At 38.9% G+C, this 20,959-nt stretch overlaps 1 protein-coding gene across 6 annotated transcripts in view; it reads right to left on the bottom strand.

The window, feature by feature from the left end:
- Positions 1 to 20,959, bottom strand: part of GPM6B (glycoprotein M6B) — an 81,286-nt gene that overhangs the window by 18,401 nt on the left and 41,926 nt on the right. Inside the window, exons 1-2 of one of the 6 annotated variants that reach the window (XM_072136047.1) lie at positions 4,544 to 4,915; positions 41 to 154 (exon numbers count right to left, since the gene is read on the bottom strand). The exons of 1 other annotated variant lie outside the window; for it this stretch is intronic. In XM_072136047.1, the coding sequence (XP_071992148.1) occupies positions 41 to 154; positions 4,544 to 4,604 (175 nt within the window). In that variant the 5' untranslated portion in view covers positions 4,605 to 4,915. Of the gene's footprint in view, positions 1 to 40; positions 155 to 4,543; positions 4,916 to 20,959 lie in introns of those variants that run through there. 4 more of the 6 variants (XM_072136049.1, XM_072136048.1, XM_072136050.1 and 1 more) reach the window with 4 other exon arrangements.

The raw sequence follows: 20,959 nt of genomic DNA, 5'->3' as shown, positions 1-20,959 counted from the left end.
CTGCATGTGAACTCTGCATCTCGCCCATCTCTTTATTTACCTCCGGTACCCAAGGGACTCATACTGCCGCTCATTGTTGGCACTTGCTGTGGCCTTGAACTCCCGTACATCCAGTGGTACCTGCCAATTTCCATTTCTTGTCTGCTGCTGTTCACTGCCAATTTTAGGTGGTAAAAAGTCAGAGTTCTCCAGCATATTATTTAACATCAATTCAACAGATTTATTCTAACAAGATTATTGAATGGAAGTTAGCCACAGACATCAATGTTCCTTTTGCTAGAGATGAGAATCTACAGAACACAACGAATTAGATAGTATGAGAAGAAAATCTATTAATGGTTAGGAAATTTGGAAGATAGAAGAGACAAATAAAGTGGCTTTGCAGTGATTGCAGTAACGCTTGCGACAATAGTGTCCTAAACATTTGTGGGTCCATTTATTGTCCCAGAAACATGATACTGCTGACGCTTAAAGACCAATTGGTCAAGATAGTTTGCGTGTGATGCATACTGCTGGTTTATCCCCGACTATAATATTTAGGCCATGTATGTTTATTCTTTGCTCTTTTTAAAAAGGTCAGTAAAGTTCAGCACATTCAAACATTCTCATTACTACAAGTTTTACTGCAGATTCACTCAATTTCATAAGAAAATCTTAACTTTTTTTGGACACAACTAGTCCAAAATGTAAGACAGTTCAGAATGTATGCAGTTGTCCAGTAGCATAAATATTTTATAAAAAAAAAAAAAAAAGACTAAAATAATCCATCTCATCCAATGTTAGGCCAAGCAAAATTAACCTCCAGAATAAGTGATGTTTTCTGAGAAAAGAACAGAAATCTCCTAGTCATCACAAATACGGATTGATACCCGTGCCCAAGATTTAGCCGCTGATATTACTAGTTTTCCACCTACACCTGAAGTTTCAACGAGGTTTCACCCAGTTTAAACTGGTAGAACCTGGTGGAGATTCTCTCCGGCAGCACAGCAGGCACCTGGATTTACGAAGTTGCCAAAGCCTCAAAACGCAGGTGGAGGCCTTAATAAATTCCCCCCAATGTTCTTAGGTTCCAGTTGGGCTAACCGTCTACTGCTTGGGTCTGTCGGTATAAGATGATGAACAGAGCACACATGGCCCTCTTGGCCAAACTTTTAAAATCTTGCTTTTTACTCATCATAAATGGCCATCATATTTAAGGAGACCTTTAACTCCATTTAATTCAACTCTTTAAATCCTTTAACCGGTGCCACCACGCTTATTTGTGTAGTTGGAATTCTCCATGAAGCTCCCAAAAATTCTAGAGTTATACATGTCATACCCAGGCTGTCCACCCATCAAACAACAGAGAGCTACATTGGCATATGTATGGACCAACATCCGTCCATTCTCACCATTCATTTCCATCAACTGGGTTTTACCAGCAGGCTTTGGGGTGCACATGGGAGCTCTAGTTTTTGTTGGGTCTTATATGCAAAATCTCCTACAAAACAGTATTACTTTCACAATCATCTGAAAATAATGATTATAATATGGTAATTATTTATGGCAAAATATTTCAGTTTACATTATAGAAATAAAAGAAATATTATAAAAGAAATACTCACATTTTGTACAATTAGTTTATGCTATATATTATGTGCGGTCTTGGCGGTCTTTTTTGATGTTTAAGGATGAAATATTTTATCCAGATTTTTGTATGGTCACCATTATATCAGAGAAATAAAAGGCAAAGAGTTTTAAACACAGATATCATTCATGGAAATCACTCCATGAGAAAAAGAACTCATTTTGCCAATTTTGTAATGAAGGCCTGGACAGCATGAAAGCTTTGATGTTATTTGGATGGCAAAATTAGAATAAAGCCTGAGCAGATCAAAAGAATCTGCTGGAATATTGGGACAGAGAAATTCTTGTTATTTTTGGCCTCTACCTTTAGTGGTGACTGGTGTTCAGGAAACAGTGTTCCTAACAAATTATAATGCAAAGCCCCTAACACTTGGCAGATACATTGTGAACTTCTTTTGAGGGGTATTAAATAGAAAGAGGTTGGTTTAGAGAAATTTTCCACTTCGTAAACTAAGCTACACATAGCAACCAATCACAATGTAGATTGATTTTATGATTTAAAGAGAGAGACAAGGGGCTTGGTTGCTATGGGCAACAATAACTGTATTCTTTTAGACAAACCTGCCTTATTTTCCAACTCCTTTGACTACTCCTTAAATATGTGAGTAAGGAAGAAAGACTATGAAAAGGAATAAATTATAAGGTAAATTACAAAGTTTCTTTTATTCCCTTATACCAAATGTACTAAATGTATAACTTAAATGATATGCAATGGATTTGGATGGGTATAAATTCCTAGTTGGTTTAAAACTTGAGTCATAAATAAATTTGTTTCTGATTTTATACATTTTTCTTTTTTTGTACACACTATAGATTCATTTTTGTGTGGATTGAAAAAACCTACACTGACTGTTGTAAATCTTCCAATCACTTGCTTTTTATATTAATAGGACAGGCTATCAATATCATATTCAGGGGGGTCCAACACTTGGGACCAGCCAATTCAAAATTCTTGGCACAAAAACGCTGAAACAGTAGCAGGAAAAAGCAGGTCATCTGTAGTGGATAAACGCTGTTACTGCAGCCAAACTTCCATTCACTTGAACGCAGGCGGAGCTGTAGTTACCCAGTCAGGCCACTACACAATAAAATCATGACTTCTTCTGCTTCCATTTGCGGTGTTGATTCCAGCACAAGAGATAGCTAGAATAAGCTGATCAGTGGGGGTCCCAAGTGCTGAATCCCCATTTATCTAATATCTATCCTTTTCTTTGTTAGCCTGATTCACCAACGGGAGGTCTTGTTAACTACTTTTTAAAATAAAAAAAATATGTAATTAGAAATGCGTTTTCCCACTAATATCCATTAACATGGTGATGTAAGAGGTCCTGACGTCATCCAGCAAGAGAAGCACACGACTAATATAACTTGTAAATTCTGGATATGAAATTCAGATCTACAGTTAGAAACACATAAGCAGAAATGTGATAATTCCTACTTTTTCCTTCTTCTTTGTATTGGCACGCTTTTCTCCTTGTGATTTGTTAACATTACTAGAGAAATTGCCTCCTGCAACAGCTATTATTACATCTTATGTGTTCCTGTGTGTGATATTCCTGATCATGGACATTATGAGAGGTCGTGTTGATCAATAATATCATAGGGTCTCCTAAAGGGGTATCAGTCACTTCACAAAGCAACCAGGATGTTACACAATTTAAAGAAATTTCAAAAGATTTATGTAAAACTTATGGTATAAACAGTCTCAAATTGAATAAATCTAGCCTTGAAGGATTAATGTTTCCAGAACTTGTCAGTATTTCCTCAAAAACATGCTTTCTACAGAAAATGTCACAGTTTAATAAGATATCCAAAACTCATGACTGTCATGCATCCTTATTAAGAGAGATTATGTTGTTAAAGTCTCCACTGGAATCACAACAGTTCTCTTCTGCTTAGGAGATGTTCTTGTCATGATCATAGACTATGTTCTACAAACCTCTGAATATTGGGGTCTAGATATCCAATAAACTATGGCTATATCAGATGCCATGCTTTACTTTGCATTTCATTAACATGTTTCCATCAACCACTTCTTCTATCTAATACAACCATCAGGAGAGAGGTGAATAAAACATCATTGACTGGTCATAATACATATACCACTAAAAACATGGAACCATACAGAACCCTGAATGTCACAGCAACAGCCATTACTGAGAACATGGCGCTTATAAGATCCAAGATGTACGTGTTATGATGCATTTCCAATTCATAGGCAGGCATCTTACCATCTCAGTAATAACTATATATTAATTAAAATATTTCATTCCAATTAGTGCTTATTAAAAAAAAAAAACAGTAGTATGAATGTCTAAAAATGTATTGTATCTTACAAATGTGGACATTATAGGTTAATCGGTCCTTATAATAATATTATGTTAAAAAGAACAGTTTCAATGGTTCATTGTAACACAATTTATTTTTATTATGTATCAGAAAGGCAACACATCCCTCGTGTTGCTAAGAGACCCTTTCACTGTTAAGGGCTGTTACTTGTACGTATGCTTCTACTGACTCCAGAATAATGGTGACTGTACTCAGAAAATTCATCACTGCGATACAGTATTACCCATGGAATGATTTTTTTTTTTTTTTAATGAGCAGGGAGGGGGGTAATGTGGTGATGTAAGATTTTGCAACTACATATTTTAAATAAAAATATTTCATCTCTTAATAGCAATTAGAAAAAATGAAACAACCTAGCTGTTGATGCAGTAAACTAAGAATGGAATGGAATATTAGCACATTACAAGTCTATCTTCTAAAATTGAGATGGAGCAATCTGCAATCAAACAATCCACATTATTTGCAGAAGCCTTATGGAAAAAAGATTAAGGAAAAACACAGACACATAGGATGAGGTAAGCCTACTAGACTGCCAGTGAAAGACCTAAGACAAGAACTCTCTGGGTACCTTTTCTCTCTTGGCTTTGTTCTGTCGTTTCCTCTGCTGCAGTTTCCATGGCTGGCTTCATCCCATACACCAAAAATGCCTTTTAATTCCCCCACCAACAAACACTTTCTTGTGTCTTCCTGTGCTGTGGATTCCTTTCCCTATTTATGGCTGCAGTGATTGAGTGCTTCTGTTCTGTGCTACACTAGATCACAGCTTCCTCCAAGATGCAGAGTTGTCAGCTCCAATTCTGCTCTCCCTACTGGTCCTCCAAGACTTCTGCCAGAAAACAGTCATACGTCATGCAGGATCCCTTGCTAGAAAATGGCCATTCTGTTCTTGATTGTACCCAGACTAACTGAATGCTGAAGCCAGTGTGAAAAAAAATTGCCACTCCCCCCTCTTTAGTGCTCAACCACTCTGTTCTCCTCTCCTCCAAAGCCCCCCTTGTGCAATGCTAATCACTGCTCATCATTTAGGGATACACACGTGACACTACCACCACAGGGATGTATGGGAAGCAGTAAAAAAGGAGTTCCCGTGTCACACAATCCTTACGAGTTGGACCAATCCCTAAAATTAAAGACAGCTCTATGAATTCATACATGGACACATCCTCCAGAGGCCATTTTCTTGAGTTGCTGTTTAATTTATCCCATATGGTTGTTACAAGTTTACACTAGGCACAGATCACAGAGAAGCAGGTTTTCCACTTATACAAAATGATGGCTTACATTGTCTAGCTAGAAGCTTTACCATTACAGCAACACTCATCAATGCATACATGTAGTGAATAAGAGCAACAATAGTAGGCTCACCTACAAGATCAGCTAAGAAATTACTGGAAAGAAAATTATGACGCCCAGAAATGAAAAAAATAAAATGTACCATTTTTAACTTTGTCAGTCTCTGTACATACTGTGACTTCACCAGTGGTAACTTAATGCATTACCTCAGATTTCAATGTCAATTACAACCTTGCTGCTAAAGGGAAATTGTATTTGTAGTATTCCAGTATATGGAGAGGGATTCTAGCAATGAAGTGATACGCTATAGTTTTATTATCAAGTGCACATACAAGATGTATGCATAGAAACATCTCTCTTCTATGATGTGCTTCATGTAAACGAGTAGCACCAGTGGCTATATAAGTTATATCTAATGTATACTCATTTATGATCCAAATGCACCAGCCTCTTGGTAGATCCAGACACATTCTCCACCAGGTTGGACCAGTTTAGACCAGGTCTGACCTATAGTCTCCACTGGTTTCCACCCACCCAAACAAACCCAAAATGGCATATAGGGTGGAAACTCTCAGAATGGAGAAACTTTTCAAACATTTTCTAGAGGAGATGATACATAAATTTCCATATCTATAATAATAATAATAATAATAATAATAATAATAATAATAATCCCCATCTATGCCAGTTCCCTCATTGTGTCACCATTTTATGGTAGATTGTATGCTAGACAACTCGACGGATTCAGACTACGCATGGGATTTAACTATTCAATTTGTGTCGCGAGCCATGCACTTATATATACCGGGAGGAAGATGGTGAACTCCGGCGGACCTAATCGGGGAAGCGACACATGCAGGAAATCGGGCGCACGATCTTCATGAATCGCAGCAGATGGGCATTGTGGCAGACATTCCGTATCGGGGATCGCACAGGGACCGGGTAAGTAAATGTGCTCCATTATTTTTAAAAATTTAAAACATTGTAGTACTGTACTGTATATAAAATAATCGTAATAAATCTTTATTTATACAGCACCATAAAATTGCTTTACAAATCACGTGGTACATATCCAAAAATACATGACATTACAAAGTAAAAACAGTCAGATGCACAATATGACTGATGACCCTTCATGTAAGAGCTTACAATGTATATATGTAGATTTCAATATATACATAGTACATAAAGAAATGTAATGTGTCTATGCACACGGATATCCACATAATTTTGTGTTTGTGGCATCATTCACTACCGAATTGGTTGGTTGTTAAATGCTATTTGGCAATCTAGAACTGCCCCATGCAAAGTTAAAAGGGTTTTCTTGGCCAGAACTATGAACTGGTCCTCAATATCAGACCAGTGGGGGTAAAAGACCCAGTATTCAATGAGAAAAGTTAGAATCACCAGATGATGAAGAATAGCACAGGAAGCAAACAGCTCCGCTCTCTGTGTAGTGGGCTGGGCAGGTTACTGCGGATCAGCATCTGTCACTCATTTCCAGCCACTACACAGAGCAGAGCTGTCCTGCCTCTTCCCCAACTCTCTGAGAACATCTTATATGTGGTGGTGCACATATAAGCTGTGGGATATTGGGATATTGATGAACTATCCTCCGAAAAGGTCATCAAAATTGACAGCCCAGGAAACACTCTAAGGCCGAGGTCACACATGTATTTCTTGGCAGATTTGAAGCAAGAGTGGATAGAAAAAGACATAAAAGGGAATCCATAATGTGACTCTGTTACATTCACTCTCGGCTTTTGGCCTAAGTACCGTTTCCACAAAAAGACTAACTCCATCCTAGAAGAGTTTTCCCCATAGTTGACACATATCATCCATTATTCAAGTGATTTGTGGTGGGCTCAGCAATAGTACATAGTTCTGTTTCTCCTAATATGTGGAAAGGCGATACATTACCTTTGTGAAATAACTCTTCCACAGGGATAGTGATAGAAAAAGATACATTTGTAGTGGTAAGCCCCTAGGTGGCCCTGTGCTATGCAAATAGTAGACATGAAAGCTATGGCTTATTTACTGGTGATATTACAGCTAGGATTCAGTGCACAGCAGATACACATTCCACAGGCACACACATTAATAAATCTAGACAATAATGAAACAAATGGATGCAATATCTATTGACATATTTCCTGTGTGCTGCCCTTTTCAGGTCCTCCATGACTTTAGTTAGTGTACATAAAACATAGTCCTCTAGTCATTGTTCTTTATTCCAGGGTTTAGACCAAAAAACCCAAATGGTATAAAGAAAGAATGCAAAAAAAAGATTGCACCACAAGTGAAAAACAAGCCTAATAATATAAAGTTCAGTATCTAGTTATTAAAAATCCCAAACTACAGGAAAATCATTTGGGGAATCAGTTTCAACTATTGTGTCCATATGGCAAGTGCTATTAAGCATATTGCTGGAGAATGCAGTGCGGTGATTGAAAAACACATCAGATTAGAAGTATACTGGAAATTGTAGTCACAAGATGTGAAAACCTGTATACAACAAAGGCAGCCAGGGCAAAACAATGCACATGATAGAATTACATATTTTTATCCTGTCAAGCAAACAGCCTATTAAAAATCCTCAAGCACTCAAACAAACAGATGGCACATAGAGCCACAGAGTTTCTGTGGGTGTACAGCACAGTGCTTGAAAAAGATCGGCAATTGCTGAAGAATAGTGCGCCAGAGTTATATCGAAAGGACAGTATTTAAAAGGGATTCGTCCATGAAAGAAAATTCTCAAATTTCAATCACCTAGTGATGTTACACAATAAAGATCATTTTTAACCTCTTACTTTACACCTTTACTTTTATTGCCGTTTTAGCTCCTATCACTCTCTAGGCCAGTGATGGCTAACCTATGGCACGGGTGCCAGAGGTGGCACTCAGAGCCCTTTCTGTGGGCACTCAGGCCATCACCAGAGATGACTCCAGGTATCTTCCTGCAGTACCAGACAGACCAGGACTTGCTGTGCACAGAGCTATATTAAAGTGACAGCTCTACCTGGGACTATTTTCTGCTTTATTGGTGTCCTCAGGAGCTGGTATCAATGAAAACTGTGACAGAGAAGGGAGTTTAAATCACAAATTAAACTTCTGTGTTGGCACTTTGCGATAAATAAGAGGGTCTTTGTTGTAGTTTGGGCACTCGGTCTCTAAAAGGTTCGCCATCACTGCTCTAGGCTGTCAGAATGTGGGTGGGACTCTCTAAGCGGACACATTATGACCCCTCTAGTGCTGTGTGATGCGGTTTGCTGACAGTGTGGTTAGATTATCAAGGTCCAGGTTTATATACACTTTCATTTAGCTTCTGAAGATTCACTAGCATGTGACACATAGAAAAATAGATGAGACAGGTCAGAAATAAGGAGATCCATGAGATGGATATTACACGGGACATTCTCTGCTCTACTATTAGAGGCATAACACATCTCTGCTATATCTCAACTATAACACATACTGTCAGATCTGATGTGCCTCCCCCTCCCCTGAATAAAGATCTTAACTGTCTGTAGCTTTACTCACCTCGTGATGTATGTTTGCTGGCAGGATGTCAGTGGGGGAGATTTATCATACACCGGTGCCCCCGGTGTATGTCCTGGCCAGGTCGGACCTGAAGCAGTTTTACGTGAAAACCAGCAAACAAAAGTTCACTGGTTTTTCAAAAGTATGCAAGCATGGGGCAGTTACTTCCCGTGCCTGCTCCCTCCACAGGCCGCCGCACCGTACCCTACTTTTCCCCCTCCCAGAGCCACATAGCATAGAGGTGGTGTATTTGTGATTTTAATCACAAATTCTTGCACTGCACAAGAATTTGTAATTAATCCACTGCTACACCAAAAAAGGCATAGAAACAGTGATAAATCTCCCCCAGTGTGTCTGTGTGAGCTCGTCCTGGAATGCAAGGGTGGGGGCTAGAGGGAGAGAGCAAAGAGCATTTCAGCACAGCATCAGAAAGAAAAACAATATGTCTGCCAAACCTATACTCAGAAGATACAGGGTCGGGTCTAATGGCAACCAAAATTGTGTACAACAGGACTGATAGAGACAGAATGGAATTATATCTGAAATGCTGCATTTTTGTTAATGACATTGAATTAGATAATGTGTGTTGTATCCGGAGAAAATTTAAAGGAAACCTACCACCACGGATCTACCTATTAAGGCAGATCCGGTGGTAGGTGTATCTAACGTTTGTAAGGATAGCCCTTTTTAGGTTTAATCCACTATCTTTTATAATCTTTAATCGAGGGAATATGAAATTTTCTAAAGAGGCTGTTAGGGTGTGCAGTAGCCAGATCTGAGGCTACACAGCGCGGCTACTCCACGCCCCAGTAGCCTCTTTGATCCTCCTACCAGATATCTTCAGTGCGCAGATACGAGGAGCAGATACGAGTGTGCACTCTCAGAACTCCGGCTTCACGGACGCGCACATTGTAGCTGCACGCTGAAGGCATCTAGTAGGAGGATCATAGAGGCTACTGGGGCTTAGAGTAGCCGTGCTGTGTAGCCTCATCTCCAGCTACTCCACTCCCCAGTAGCCTCTTTATAAAAATTAGCATATTCCCTGATTAAAGATTATAAAAGATAGAGTGGAGTAAAGGATTAACCCTAAAAAGGGCTATCCTTACAAACGTTAGATGCACCTACTACCGAATCTGCCTTAATAGGTATATCTATGGCGGTTGGTTTCTTTTAAGAAACCTTGTCTTTGTGGGAATACCCCTTTAAAGAAAACCTACCATCAAAAATCAAGCAAGATAAACCTGGGACACTTACTCATAAACCCAGGCACTGTGACAGTGGGGGTGTTACCAAAGCCCCCCTGTGTTGCAGCTTTACAGGCTGGCTGTTACACTGTGCAGGAGTGCTTCTCTCCTACTATGTGAGATTACAGCAGGCAGAGGAAGGGTGAGATGTGATCCTTGTACAATGTACAATTATAAAGGGTACTATGTTGGTTTTAATGGTGCCTTCTATAAAGGTACAGCTCCTAAGTGAGTATTGGTGTACTGTATAGTGGCGTTTTTTAAATGTTCGGTACGGTAAATTGTGTACAGTATATGCTATGAATAGACTTTATATTTTGCACACAGAAAGAAAAGCTAGAAACTTATGGAAATATGTAACCTTTTGCAGCCCTTTGCAATCTTTTTAAATGATCCACATGCAATCTTAAAGCAAACAGGATGTGTGAAATCAAGCAGTCAGCAGGATTTCATGGAAATGTACACTAATGTGAGAAGATTTAGACACAAAACTACTCACCCAGACAGCCTACAATCAAACATCTCTTCCATTAAACAAAGATGACCAAAACAAGGGGCTGGATATGCATACATGATGTATACAATTCACCCCACAATTTAAAAGGAAATCTACCATCAAAATCCATCATGATAAGCCAGGGACATTTACTGATAGATCATATGATTATCTGCTCATATTTGTTAACCACAACCTCCTTCCTTATAAATCAACTATTAAAATTATGCTAATAAGCTGCAAGGATTTTTGTTTCGGGGGGGGGGGGGGTATTAACATAGTCCCTCTGTGCAGTAGCTGAACAGGCTGTTAAACTGTGCTGGAGCACTTCCCCCTTACTGTATGAGATTACAGCTGGCGGAAGGGGGCAGAAGGGAATGCTGAGGGAGCAGAGCGGAGTGTAACAATCAGTGAAGCTATAGCGCTGGGGGTAACACCGCCCATTGCCCTTCAGGCTGATTAGCAGAATTTTAAAAGTTGCTTATAGAAGGAAGGAGGCCATGGGTAACAAATTAAAGATTACCACAGTCACAGTGCCTGGATCTAAGTGTAAGAGAATGTGCCTCCAGTTTATCATGCTTAAGCTGTAAAAAGAAGACACTAAGAATGTCTGCAAATGAACATTTTTTTAAATAGGGCCCCAAACTACAGCTCTCTTGGCTGTATTTGTGGCCCGTGTGTCAGCAGTATTTCACCAGCATCTGCAAACTGAGCTAGTGTTTCCCAGAGTTTATGGGAGCCACAAAAAAAAGGAAAGGCTGGCTAATGAAGTCATGTATACATTAGTCAGCAACCCAATACAAATATGTAGCAACCATGTGCCTTGTTTTTTTTTGCACAACATTAGTCGGATTTGTGGATCAGCCAGTCCCATAAAGGTCAAAAAAGGACCTGCTCAGAGTTTAATCACGGGGTGCTAGGCTGAGACATGGGGTTGAAGAATCCTTAGCTGTTTGTATGAGCCCAGGACATGAGCAAACAACAAAAGACCTCAGGCAGATCACCTGAGAAAAAAAAAGTGCAAGAAGGTTAAAACTGTTATAACTAAGCATATTATTGCCAATGAGACAATTAAAAACCTAAAATTTAATCCTAATACTACAGTAGCCATGCATTATACAAGTCAAGCTCAATCGGGAACAGCCCCTAATACTGCAGTACTGATTTAGAAAAAAAGTTAAGAAGCCATGGCAATTACCCCATATTGGGTGAAAAATGCTTTACTGACTCCAAAATGTCAGTCTTCAACTTGACCAGTGTATCAACCATCACAATAACCAGTTTCAGCAAGTTCCATAGTGAATATTGAGTGTGCTAGGTTTCCTTTTGTCAGCCTTTTAATTATTCCCAGCGTTACAAAGTTAAAAATGCCCCCTTCTCCCACACCCTTTCCATTCAACTGGATAAAATCAGTTTCCAGTATGGCTTTCATAATGGATAGCAGGGCTTCACAAAGTGTGTTCTATCTCTGTACTAAACAACTACATGTGGCTTTCATGCTCACCGATGTCCTTTTGGTTAGATATTGAAGCATCGCCAGTACATTCCACTGCTATATTGTCCATGGAATGTGCAGGAACACTGCACAGAAACTACTCACTGTCCCCATTTGTTGTTTTTGCTTATCACTGAAAGGACAAGAGACAGCCATTTTCCTTCAGCATCTTATTCTTAGTTCAAGTTTAAAACATGCAAAAATAAATATTTTCCAAGCGGCCAAACGTAGGGACACAATAGGTGTAATGGATTCTTTGAGGCAATTGCCTTGATCTTGGGAAACCGGACACCAGAAAGTGGCCTAATACAACAAACTGCTATTGCTTTAAGTCAGCTTCACAACTTTCGGATCATGTTTCTTTCAAGGCTTAGTGTGGTGTCTCCATCCAGAAAATGATTTTTAAGTGATATATAAAATGGTTGCATAAAGTCATGGAGGCAAAGTGAAGGCGAAGTCCTGAAGTCAAGATCTTTCCACCTTAGAATGCCTCTGCTGTGATTGATATCATGGACCAGACTTCAGGAGATCATCAATAACAGTGAAGGAGGCATTCTGAGGCAGGGAGAGCTTGACTTCAGACTTAAACGCTCCATCTCCTTGATTTTATACAACCATTTCACATCTCATTTCAAAGTTGATTTTCTGGATGATGCCACCACACTGGATCATGAAAGAAACATTATCTAGAAGGTGTTCAGCGGCTTGACAACATCTTGGTAGTGGTTTATTAGGTCAATTTCTGTCGATAGGTTCCCTACAATCCATACAGCATGTCCTGGACATACAGGTTTATCTATTTGACAAGCAGTGAACTTGGGAGGGAACAGTGCGACATGAATTTTCTTGTCGAGAACGCAACACCCAAAGAATGTTATATATTGAAATTTTTTATAATAAAAATAAATTCTGTCTGAAATGCAAGAAATATCACAATCCGTTACAACCACATATGTGTCAAACGCACTATGACAACAGATTAGGAATGTATTTTTAGCTGGAACAATTTCATGACTGCATAGGAAATATGCTAATGCAACATGTTCAGCTGATGGAAAAAAAAAATCTGTTTTCATGGCAACAAGGTTCTTTTAAAACTGTATCTGCATCATTATCTAATTCTACTGAAAACGACAAGGATATTTATAAACAAGGAAATGTACATGTATCAGATTATTTTTCTTTTGAATACAACTGAGCTTAATGTAAAGTACATTTCGATATAAATAGAAGTAAAATTTTATTTTATAATCAAGTGAAATTAAAAGACATTGTCAATAGAATTCTGAGCTATTGTAAGTTGTCATTTGACACATTCATAATCTGCCCTTGTTTACAATGCCTATGGCATGGGCACAAAGGGGTTTTCCCAAACTGTAATACTGATGGACCTTCCTTGGGACATCAATAGGATGTAAATCAGTGAAGGGAAGTCTGACCCTGCTACCAAATCAACTGGGCGATTTGAATACAGGCAGTCCATGTGTTACGTACAAGATAGGTTGAATTTGTATGGATCCACCTAAAAACATACCGCAAAACACAATTATATGAGTCCTTCTAAACATATCAACCAAAAACCAACAAAACACAAAGCAATGACCCATGTATATCCTTGAGGATAGCCTTTTGACATTTGGCCACCTTGATTTCTCATCATGTTGCAAGGTATTTAGTACGTAGGATATATATACATATATTGTGGTCTTGCTACGCTATCCATATATAGTATAGTGGGCCTTGTGCATACACACTTTAGACCTTGCATTGTTAATTATAATACATAAATCTAATACCAATACAGTGTTATTCAGTACATTGTGTACATTCAGCTATTTTCAACTAGAGTAATTAGATATATGGCCAGACACTCATATTTTCAGATTATTCTCTCTTGAGTATGTTATACGGTAACTGGTGTAAGAGAGGTTGAGGAACATTGTTTAGTAGTCCCCCGATTAGTAGGGTGTCCTTAAGTCGGGTACTACCTTCACTTTCAAGGGAACCTTTTGCTAGCTATAACACCTCACACCGGTTTCAAACTAACCGCTGATTTAGGGTGAGGTATAGAATATACTTTTTAGCATTCATGCTTTTATGTTATAATTTGCCTGTTTACCTATATATTAAAAAAACTACTTCCAAAGTCTTATGCAAATGAGCTGAGGAGAGCTGAAGTAAGACTGAATAGGAAGCATCATTTCAGATGCTTATGTCTTATACTACCCCTAGAACTCAGTCAGGATTGTGGTTTGTGGGTTATAAAACCACAGATACAGGCAGTTAAAGACATAGTTTGGATGCCCTGCTGCTGCTGGGTCCTTAGTCACAGTTCTCACTCCTTAATTAAAGGGAACCTGTCACATTTTTTAAAAATACAGCTAGTGACAGCAGCTGGATTCAGAGGGGCTGGAGTAACTGGCTGCGGTTGTGGCCTAGCACCAGAATGTGTCACAATGGCTTGTTCCACAGGAACAGGCCTCATCCATGCCAGTCTGGGCCAGCAGGGAGATTCAAGAAGAGGGGGAGGCTGCAATGCAGATCAGGCATGCCCCTGGGGCACTCCTGGTGTTTTTAAGGTGATGGATTGCCAAGCATATGGTGGAGTCAGGCAGGCCAAAGATCACACTTGACAAGGGGAAACTTTGCAAAAAACAAAACAAAAAAAAACTCAAGTCTCTTTAATGGCAGACATAGTCCACAGGCAGCAGAAGGTAACAAGCTGATGATGATCCTATCTGTAGGCAAACAGAGCTGTGGATTCAATTGCTGTGGTAGCGTTTCGGTTGTGGAGTAAGAATTTAGGAGTACCTAAGCCTTGATCCAGCGGTCAGAAGGCAGGCAGTAGGAGCCAGGTTGGCTCTGCTGCTTGGGCAGCAATCTGGATGAGGCTTGGAATGAGCTCCTATTTATAGATTCTTGCAGAGCTCATTCCAAAGCATGAGTTACCAACCAATCACCACTTGGGAATCTGCAGGAAAGATAACCAATGTTTCATGATAAAATAGCTATAGCAAGGGAGCAAGGCATGGGAGAGCTGCCTGCAGGACATTACAACAGACTCCTGGGTCAGTCTTAGTTCTTAGGTTTATTGTATCTGATTTGCAACTGGGGAGTAGAAATTCATGGAGGTATGCTGTGATTTCATATGACCAGATAGATATACGCAGAGGCGTAGCTGCACAAGCGCTGTATAAATGATGCTACTTGATAACAAAGGGTTTCACGAGGTTGGCGATTGAGAAAGTGTTGCGCCCCTTGAGAGGTGGTGACTTTTTCTGCTGAAATGGTGAGAAGAAGGAGGCATTGGACATTTGGAGGAGCTGCTGAACTCGACCGAACAGGACTTGCCCCCTCTGACTCATTGCTAATGCCAAGTAAGATAACAAGATGGATTTTATGGGGATGTGAGGGAAAATGTTTTAGCTAAAAGAAGGGTGGCATTCAGTTGATCACTTTCTTGACGATTCTTAATTCCACTCTGTTGAAAACCTCAGCTTAACCCAACAATAATCTGTATCTGGCTGCCTCGACACTCAACCTGCATCTCTGATACAGTCTGTTTGTGACCAGACCCTACAGTTTGTAAATTGGATTCTGGTGAATAGAAACCATCACATACACTGTGGATTAATCTGAGAGTTAGGTGTTGTGTGTCCTTATTCCATGAAAGTCCAAACACCTTTAGGGGGGCAAAGGTGGAAAACATATGGGACAATAGGATAACTTATTATTTGAGTTACTTAACCAGTTTGACTTTGGACTAATCTCATGGATATTCTGAGTGTCCAAAACCCGCTGCTAGTTATAAATGGCCTGTATCTCAACACCCATTCTAAGCTGGATATCTCAGGTTTTAGTATTTTTGGTTGTATGGCACACAGAATCACAAATCATGATGCATTTTGAAATAGTAGATTCTTTAGAAAGAAAAGCATGATCCTAGGTGATATGGTACCCAAGATTGGAGCGTCATACTGAGCGGTAGCAAAGATAAGCTTGCTTGTATCTCATCTCATGCAAAATGTGACACATTTAAGCTCAATTTCACATGTGTTTGGAGTACATTTCTTCCTGCTAAACAGGCAACATTTAATACACAAAGGATACCCTACCTTAAAGTAACTGTTAGCTTAAAACCTGGTTTCCATTAAAAATGGGATTGTCCGACTTCAGCCAGGGATTAGCTGAGCAGGCACTTGTATTTCTTGTCCTATGTCTAATGAATTAAACTTAAAGGCATTTTACAGGAGTGTGGAGTCACACAAAAAGAGTCAGTGAGCCTTCATAAGCAGTGTTGTACCCAGTCTAATAAAATTCTTTTTATATAATGAATGCTGTAATAAATTAAATTATTTAGTAAATACTGTATAATGCCACCAAGTTAATTAGTAAATATGTATTGTCCTCCAATAAATTAATATATAATGCCATCAAGAAATGTATATATAATGCCCTAATGATTTATTTAATACATAAATGTGGCAAATAAACTATTAAATATATATTGCCTCAAAATAAATATCAATCAAATTAATGTCCTCCAAGGTATATGTATAGATAGATGGATGGACATGTTGTTCTCATGAATTCCCATATACAGAACAACTTTTCCAATATAAAGGGGCTCTAGACATAGCCGAGTAGAAAGATTAGGAAGCAGGACACAGCTGGAACAACTGCGACCCCTATTTCTACACCATTGTCCATTATCAGAAGGAAAAAAAAAAAAACATGTATGCTCCAAATACTACATGGATCAGGACTAAATCTTTCTCCCAATGGTCAGATTTACACCTCAAAAGGTTTGTAGAAACTTCTCTTAACAGAACATACTTTTCTATCTGGAAGTAATTACCAATTTTATTTTGAGTTCTTGGAAAGACACGCAGGAAACATACTTCTACTTAAAAAAAAAATCAGCTAAGAAAGGCTAAAGATAATAGCTATCTATGGAGATACGCACATGGCATAACTGGATGGATTTCTGGAAAAAGCCGTTTATTGAAATATGCAAGACTGTTTTATGATGGTTGCTCAATCTTTTATCACGCTAATTTCACATAATTTAAAAGGGTTAGCCACCAATTTATAGGTGCCTGATCCTCAGGAAGATCAGTATCTGGATCCAGGGGGGAAACAAATTCACCCCCAAACTAATCAGCTGCCTGGCCCAGCATAATAGTTGTGGCCCTTAACAATTAGCTTTGTGCTCAGTGTAGTGGCCGGGAGCCATAGCTGCAGCTGAGGTCATAGCTGAAGAAAATGGGAGCTATGGCTTCATTTATGGCCTCTGGCACTAAACAGAGCAAGAATGTGAAGAAAGATGTAACTGTATTATAGTTGCACTTGGACCCTCCAAATTGTAATGCATTGACAAATAATTTTACTGGTATTTCCCCTTTAAGATCTAGACAGTGATTTGTTCTTTTTGCAGGAAATAGCTAGGTTGTAGTTGTCGAAGTTGTCTTAGATTGGCAGTAGCAGCCCAATGTTAGAGCAAGTGTAGGAGCAAGCCATTTTTCAAGAAGGGAAATTAGCAAGATATCCATAGATGTTAAGAGAGGGCAGGAACAAAGCTATGAATCAAGAAGGCAAATAGAAGGAGAACCAGGTCAGAAACTGAACGTTAAACAGTATTACTTTGTAGGTCTTGCTACCCAATTCCAGGCACAGCGTATCAGATGAGGGTAAAGACAGACAATGTGGGATGTGCCACCACCGTTTCCTAATAAATATCTATTGTTTATTTCTTGATAGCAGCAGAATGGTCATTACAGGAGAACGTTCAATATTCAATAAATGTTTAAGAGAAGAATAGAAAAGATTGTCAACCAGGGCATTACAATTCATGTGGATTGAGAAGAGCTCTCTTTACGGAGTCTTTGCCAATTAAGGCCACCTTGTAGGCGTGTGGAGACTTACAGCCATTGATACTCCACTAGGAGACTCTGGGAAAATATGCAAATAAGTTTTCCAGGATGGCATAAGGAACGCCACACATATTTTAGCATGCAGCATGACCTTCAGGAAGCCTAATGACATGATGCTGGAATTTCCCAGAATTCATGTGAAAATACTAAATGTATAACCTGTGTAGTGGTCATATTGCAAAGAGAGCCCACTCTCACCTGATCGGTTATCTGCTTAATAAAGCACATTTTTTCTCGGTATACCCTTTACAAACGGTTGAAGGAGATCTAAAATGCTATTGGCAAGAGTGAAATTCATAGACCAATCTAGGTTTATAAAAAAACATGGGCAGCTTTAAAATTCTAGCAATATTTGAGGCCAAATCTGGCAAATGATCGTGACCACAGCCCATTATCACTCAAACTGCCAGATCACTAAGTAACTAAAATTTCTGGAAAATAAGAATATGCACAAGTAGAAAACCCTCTCCAAAGGATTTACCTGGCCACAAACATATACCACCATTTAATGCTAACTAATCATCATAGGTCAGCAGCATCAGACCAGTGGGGCTAACACCAGGAACCTGCAGCGATTTGTTGTAGTGGTTACCTCTGGTGCTAGAAGATCTATAAGAAATGGAGTTCATTCTACTCTATAGTTTCAATTTCTGCTCCTCCTTTGATCAGAGTTGATAACTTTAGTGTCAATCAGTAGTGGATTATAATATAGGTGGTATATTGGGTGGTAGCCCATGGTCCAAGCCTTTTATGGGACCCATGGCCATGCAAACTGCCACTGAATTTTATATTGAAAATGACCTTCATCCATTAAATCCTCTGCATGCTTTCATAACACATGTACACAAGAGCCATGTCAGAACTTTGGACCTCCAAAAGGTCATGAAACCGCAGATTGAAGGCAGGCAGAAGGGACACATCCCCCATTCCCAAAAGAAGCTTGATTTTAGTACCATATGTAGGAAGTGAATTCCTGACTTGTAGGTGGTATAATATTCATACAGCCCAGGGCCCATGACAGTCTTAATCCGCCCCTGGTATCAGCAACTATTTTAACAAATTGGAGCGGCCAGAGCAGAGAACTTTGTTTATACATCTAGAACTACTATTGTGGGTTCTGCTAGTCATTAACATAAGAAGACGCCAAGATTGCATTGCTACTAGTGGAATTTCCATTGTTTTTCAGGGCAGGGGATTCCCATCATCAGACATGTAGAGTAATAATCTGTGGAGTAAATACAGGTAAACTTTCAACTCGGACAAAATCTTTGCACTTATATACTGTAATAACTACCTTGTCCAAAGGAGATTTGGAGTAAACATGAGTAATTTTAAAGACTGAGTGATTTCTCTTAGTGTTAGATTTGATATTAAGATTTCCTAGTTAGATCATGGTGTTAGAGATCCTCATATCTGGATAAACATATTAATATGTCTTGATTGGCCAATTCACAATAGAGAGTGTTTTAGGCGGACATACATTTTCAGTAAGATCACTAAGGAAACATTGCAATATAAAAGAGAAGCTGACATACCCTTTGATAGTAATACTAATGTTATTAATGCAGTACCTTCAGCTGGATGTTAGACAATAGTCCCATAATAAGCAGACCATGAACAAGTGGTGTGTGCATTCTACTCCCAGGAGGGATAATGAAACTGTGGGGGGGTTTTGCATTATTTACAGATCTGGCGGGGTTGGCAGTTTATAGCAAAGACCTTTTAGGCACAATTACCATGGGCCCCACTGTGCTTTCCGTTGAGAGAGAAGATGTCACTCAAGCATTTTCAGTATATCAAATCTACTTACAGTACTATAAAGGCAAAGGAACATCCATCCATACATTTGGTAAAAAGAGGAAAAAAATGTTAAAATTAACTTGAAGTTTCATTTAGTCTGTTTGCATATTTGTAAAAACATGCACAAGGTAATATGGCACTGGAAGGCAGTCACTTGAAAGTACAAAAACAAAACAAGGTTCCTGGCAAAATGATAAAGGACAGGCCTATCACCTTATAATAGGGTATATTACCGTAAGTAATATTAAGAGCAGAGGATATAGCTGGTAAAAGAACAGTCTACCTATGTATCTAACTTTAGATTGCTTAGTTTAATCCTAAAAAAAAAAATGTACCATGTGCCAAAAATGTACCATGTTTTATACAAATATCCACTTTCCCAGAAGCCAAGCATCATCTTGGAAAGTTATACCTTTTTAAAGATTTTCATGTAAACCATTTTAAATACATCAGGCGAAAGAAGCATTTCACATGTCACCAATCAACAGGCCCTTCTCATGATGGGTAAAACAGTGAGCGGTCTCAAAATTTACGAAACCTTATTTTTGCAAAACATGCTTATGGCACTACAGAAGAACTAATAAAATACAGAAGTTTCCATAACGCACTGTTGGGGTCATAATCCTAAAGTGGAAAGAACAGAATTTCACCATTTGACCATGTATTCCCTGCAAGGCTACATACAGAGGAGTGAAAATGAAAAAGATCTGACATCTGCAAGTGCAATTGTAATACACTCAACCTCCATGGCCCGTACATATGTTCACCACGCAATACTTCATACCTGAACAAAAGGTATGTTCAAGTGCATTTATAAGTTTACTGAATAACATTTATACATATACTGCGGAATATAATGTGTTCAGTTGACATGGGTTCCATAATACAATGTTTAGAGGTAAAAAAAAAAAAAAAAAGACACCCCCAAAACCCCAATGTCAACAGTGAGGTTTAGAGGTGGGATAATAATGGTGTTGGGCTGTTTTCCAGCATTCAGCAGAGGTATCCTTCATACTGTATAACAATTCTTTGGACATTTGTCCATTATTCCTTAATTTCTTCTTCGGGAGAGGCATTGGATTGCAAAGGTTAAACTTTGCTTCCTGAAGCTGCAACAATAGTTAACACGGTGCATATTAGAAACTTGCAACAGAACTCGCTATGTGTTATCCACAGACTATTG

Source organism: Engystomops pustulosus, chromosome 2 (genome assembly GCF_040894005.1).
Source record: "Engystomops pustulosus chromosome 2, aEngPut4.maternal, whole genome shotgun sequence".
Lineage (NCBI taxonomy): Eukaryota > Metazoa > Chordata > Amphibia > Anura > Leptodactylidae > Engystomops > Engystomops pustulosus.
The sequence above is the reverse complement of the archived record's forward strand: the minus strand, read 5'-3'. Positions and strand labels throughout refer to the sequence as shown.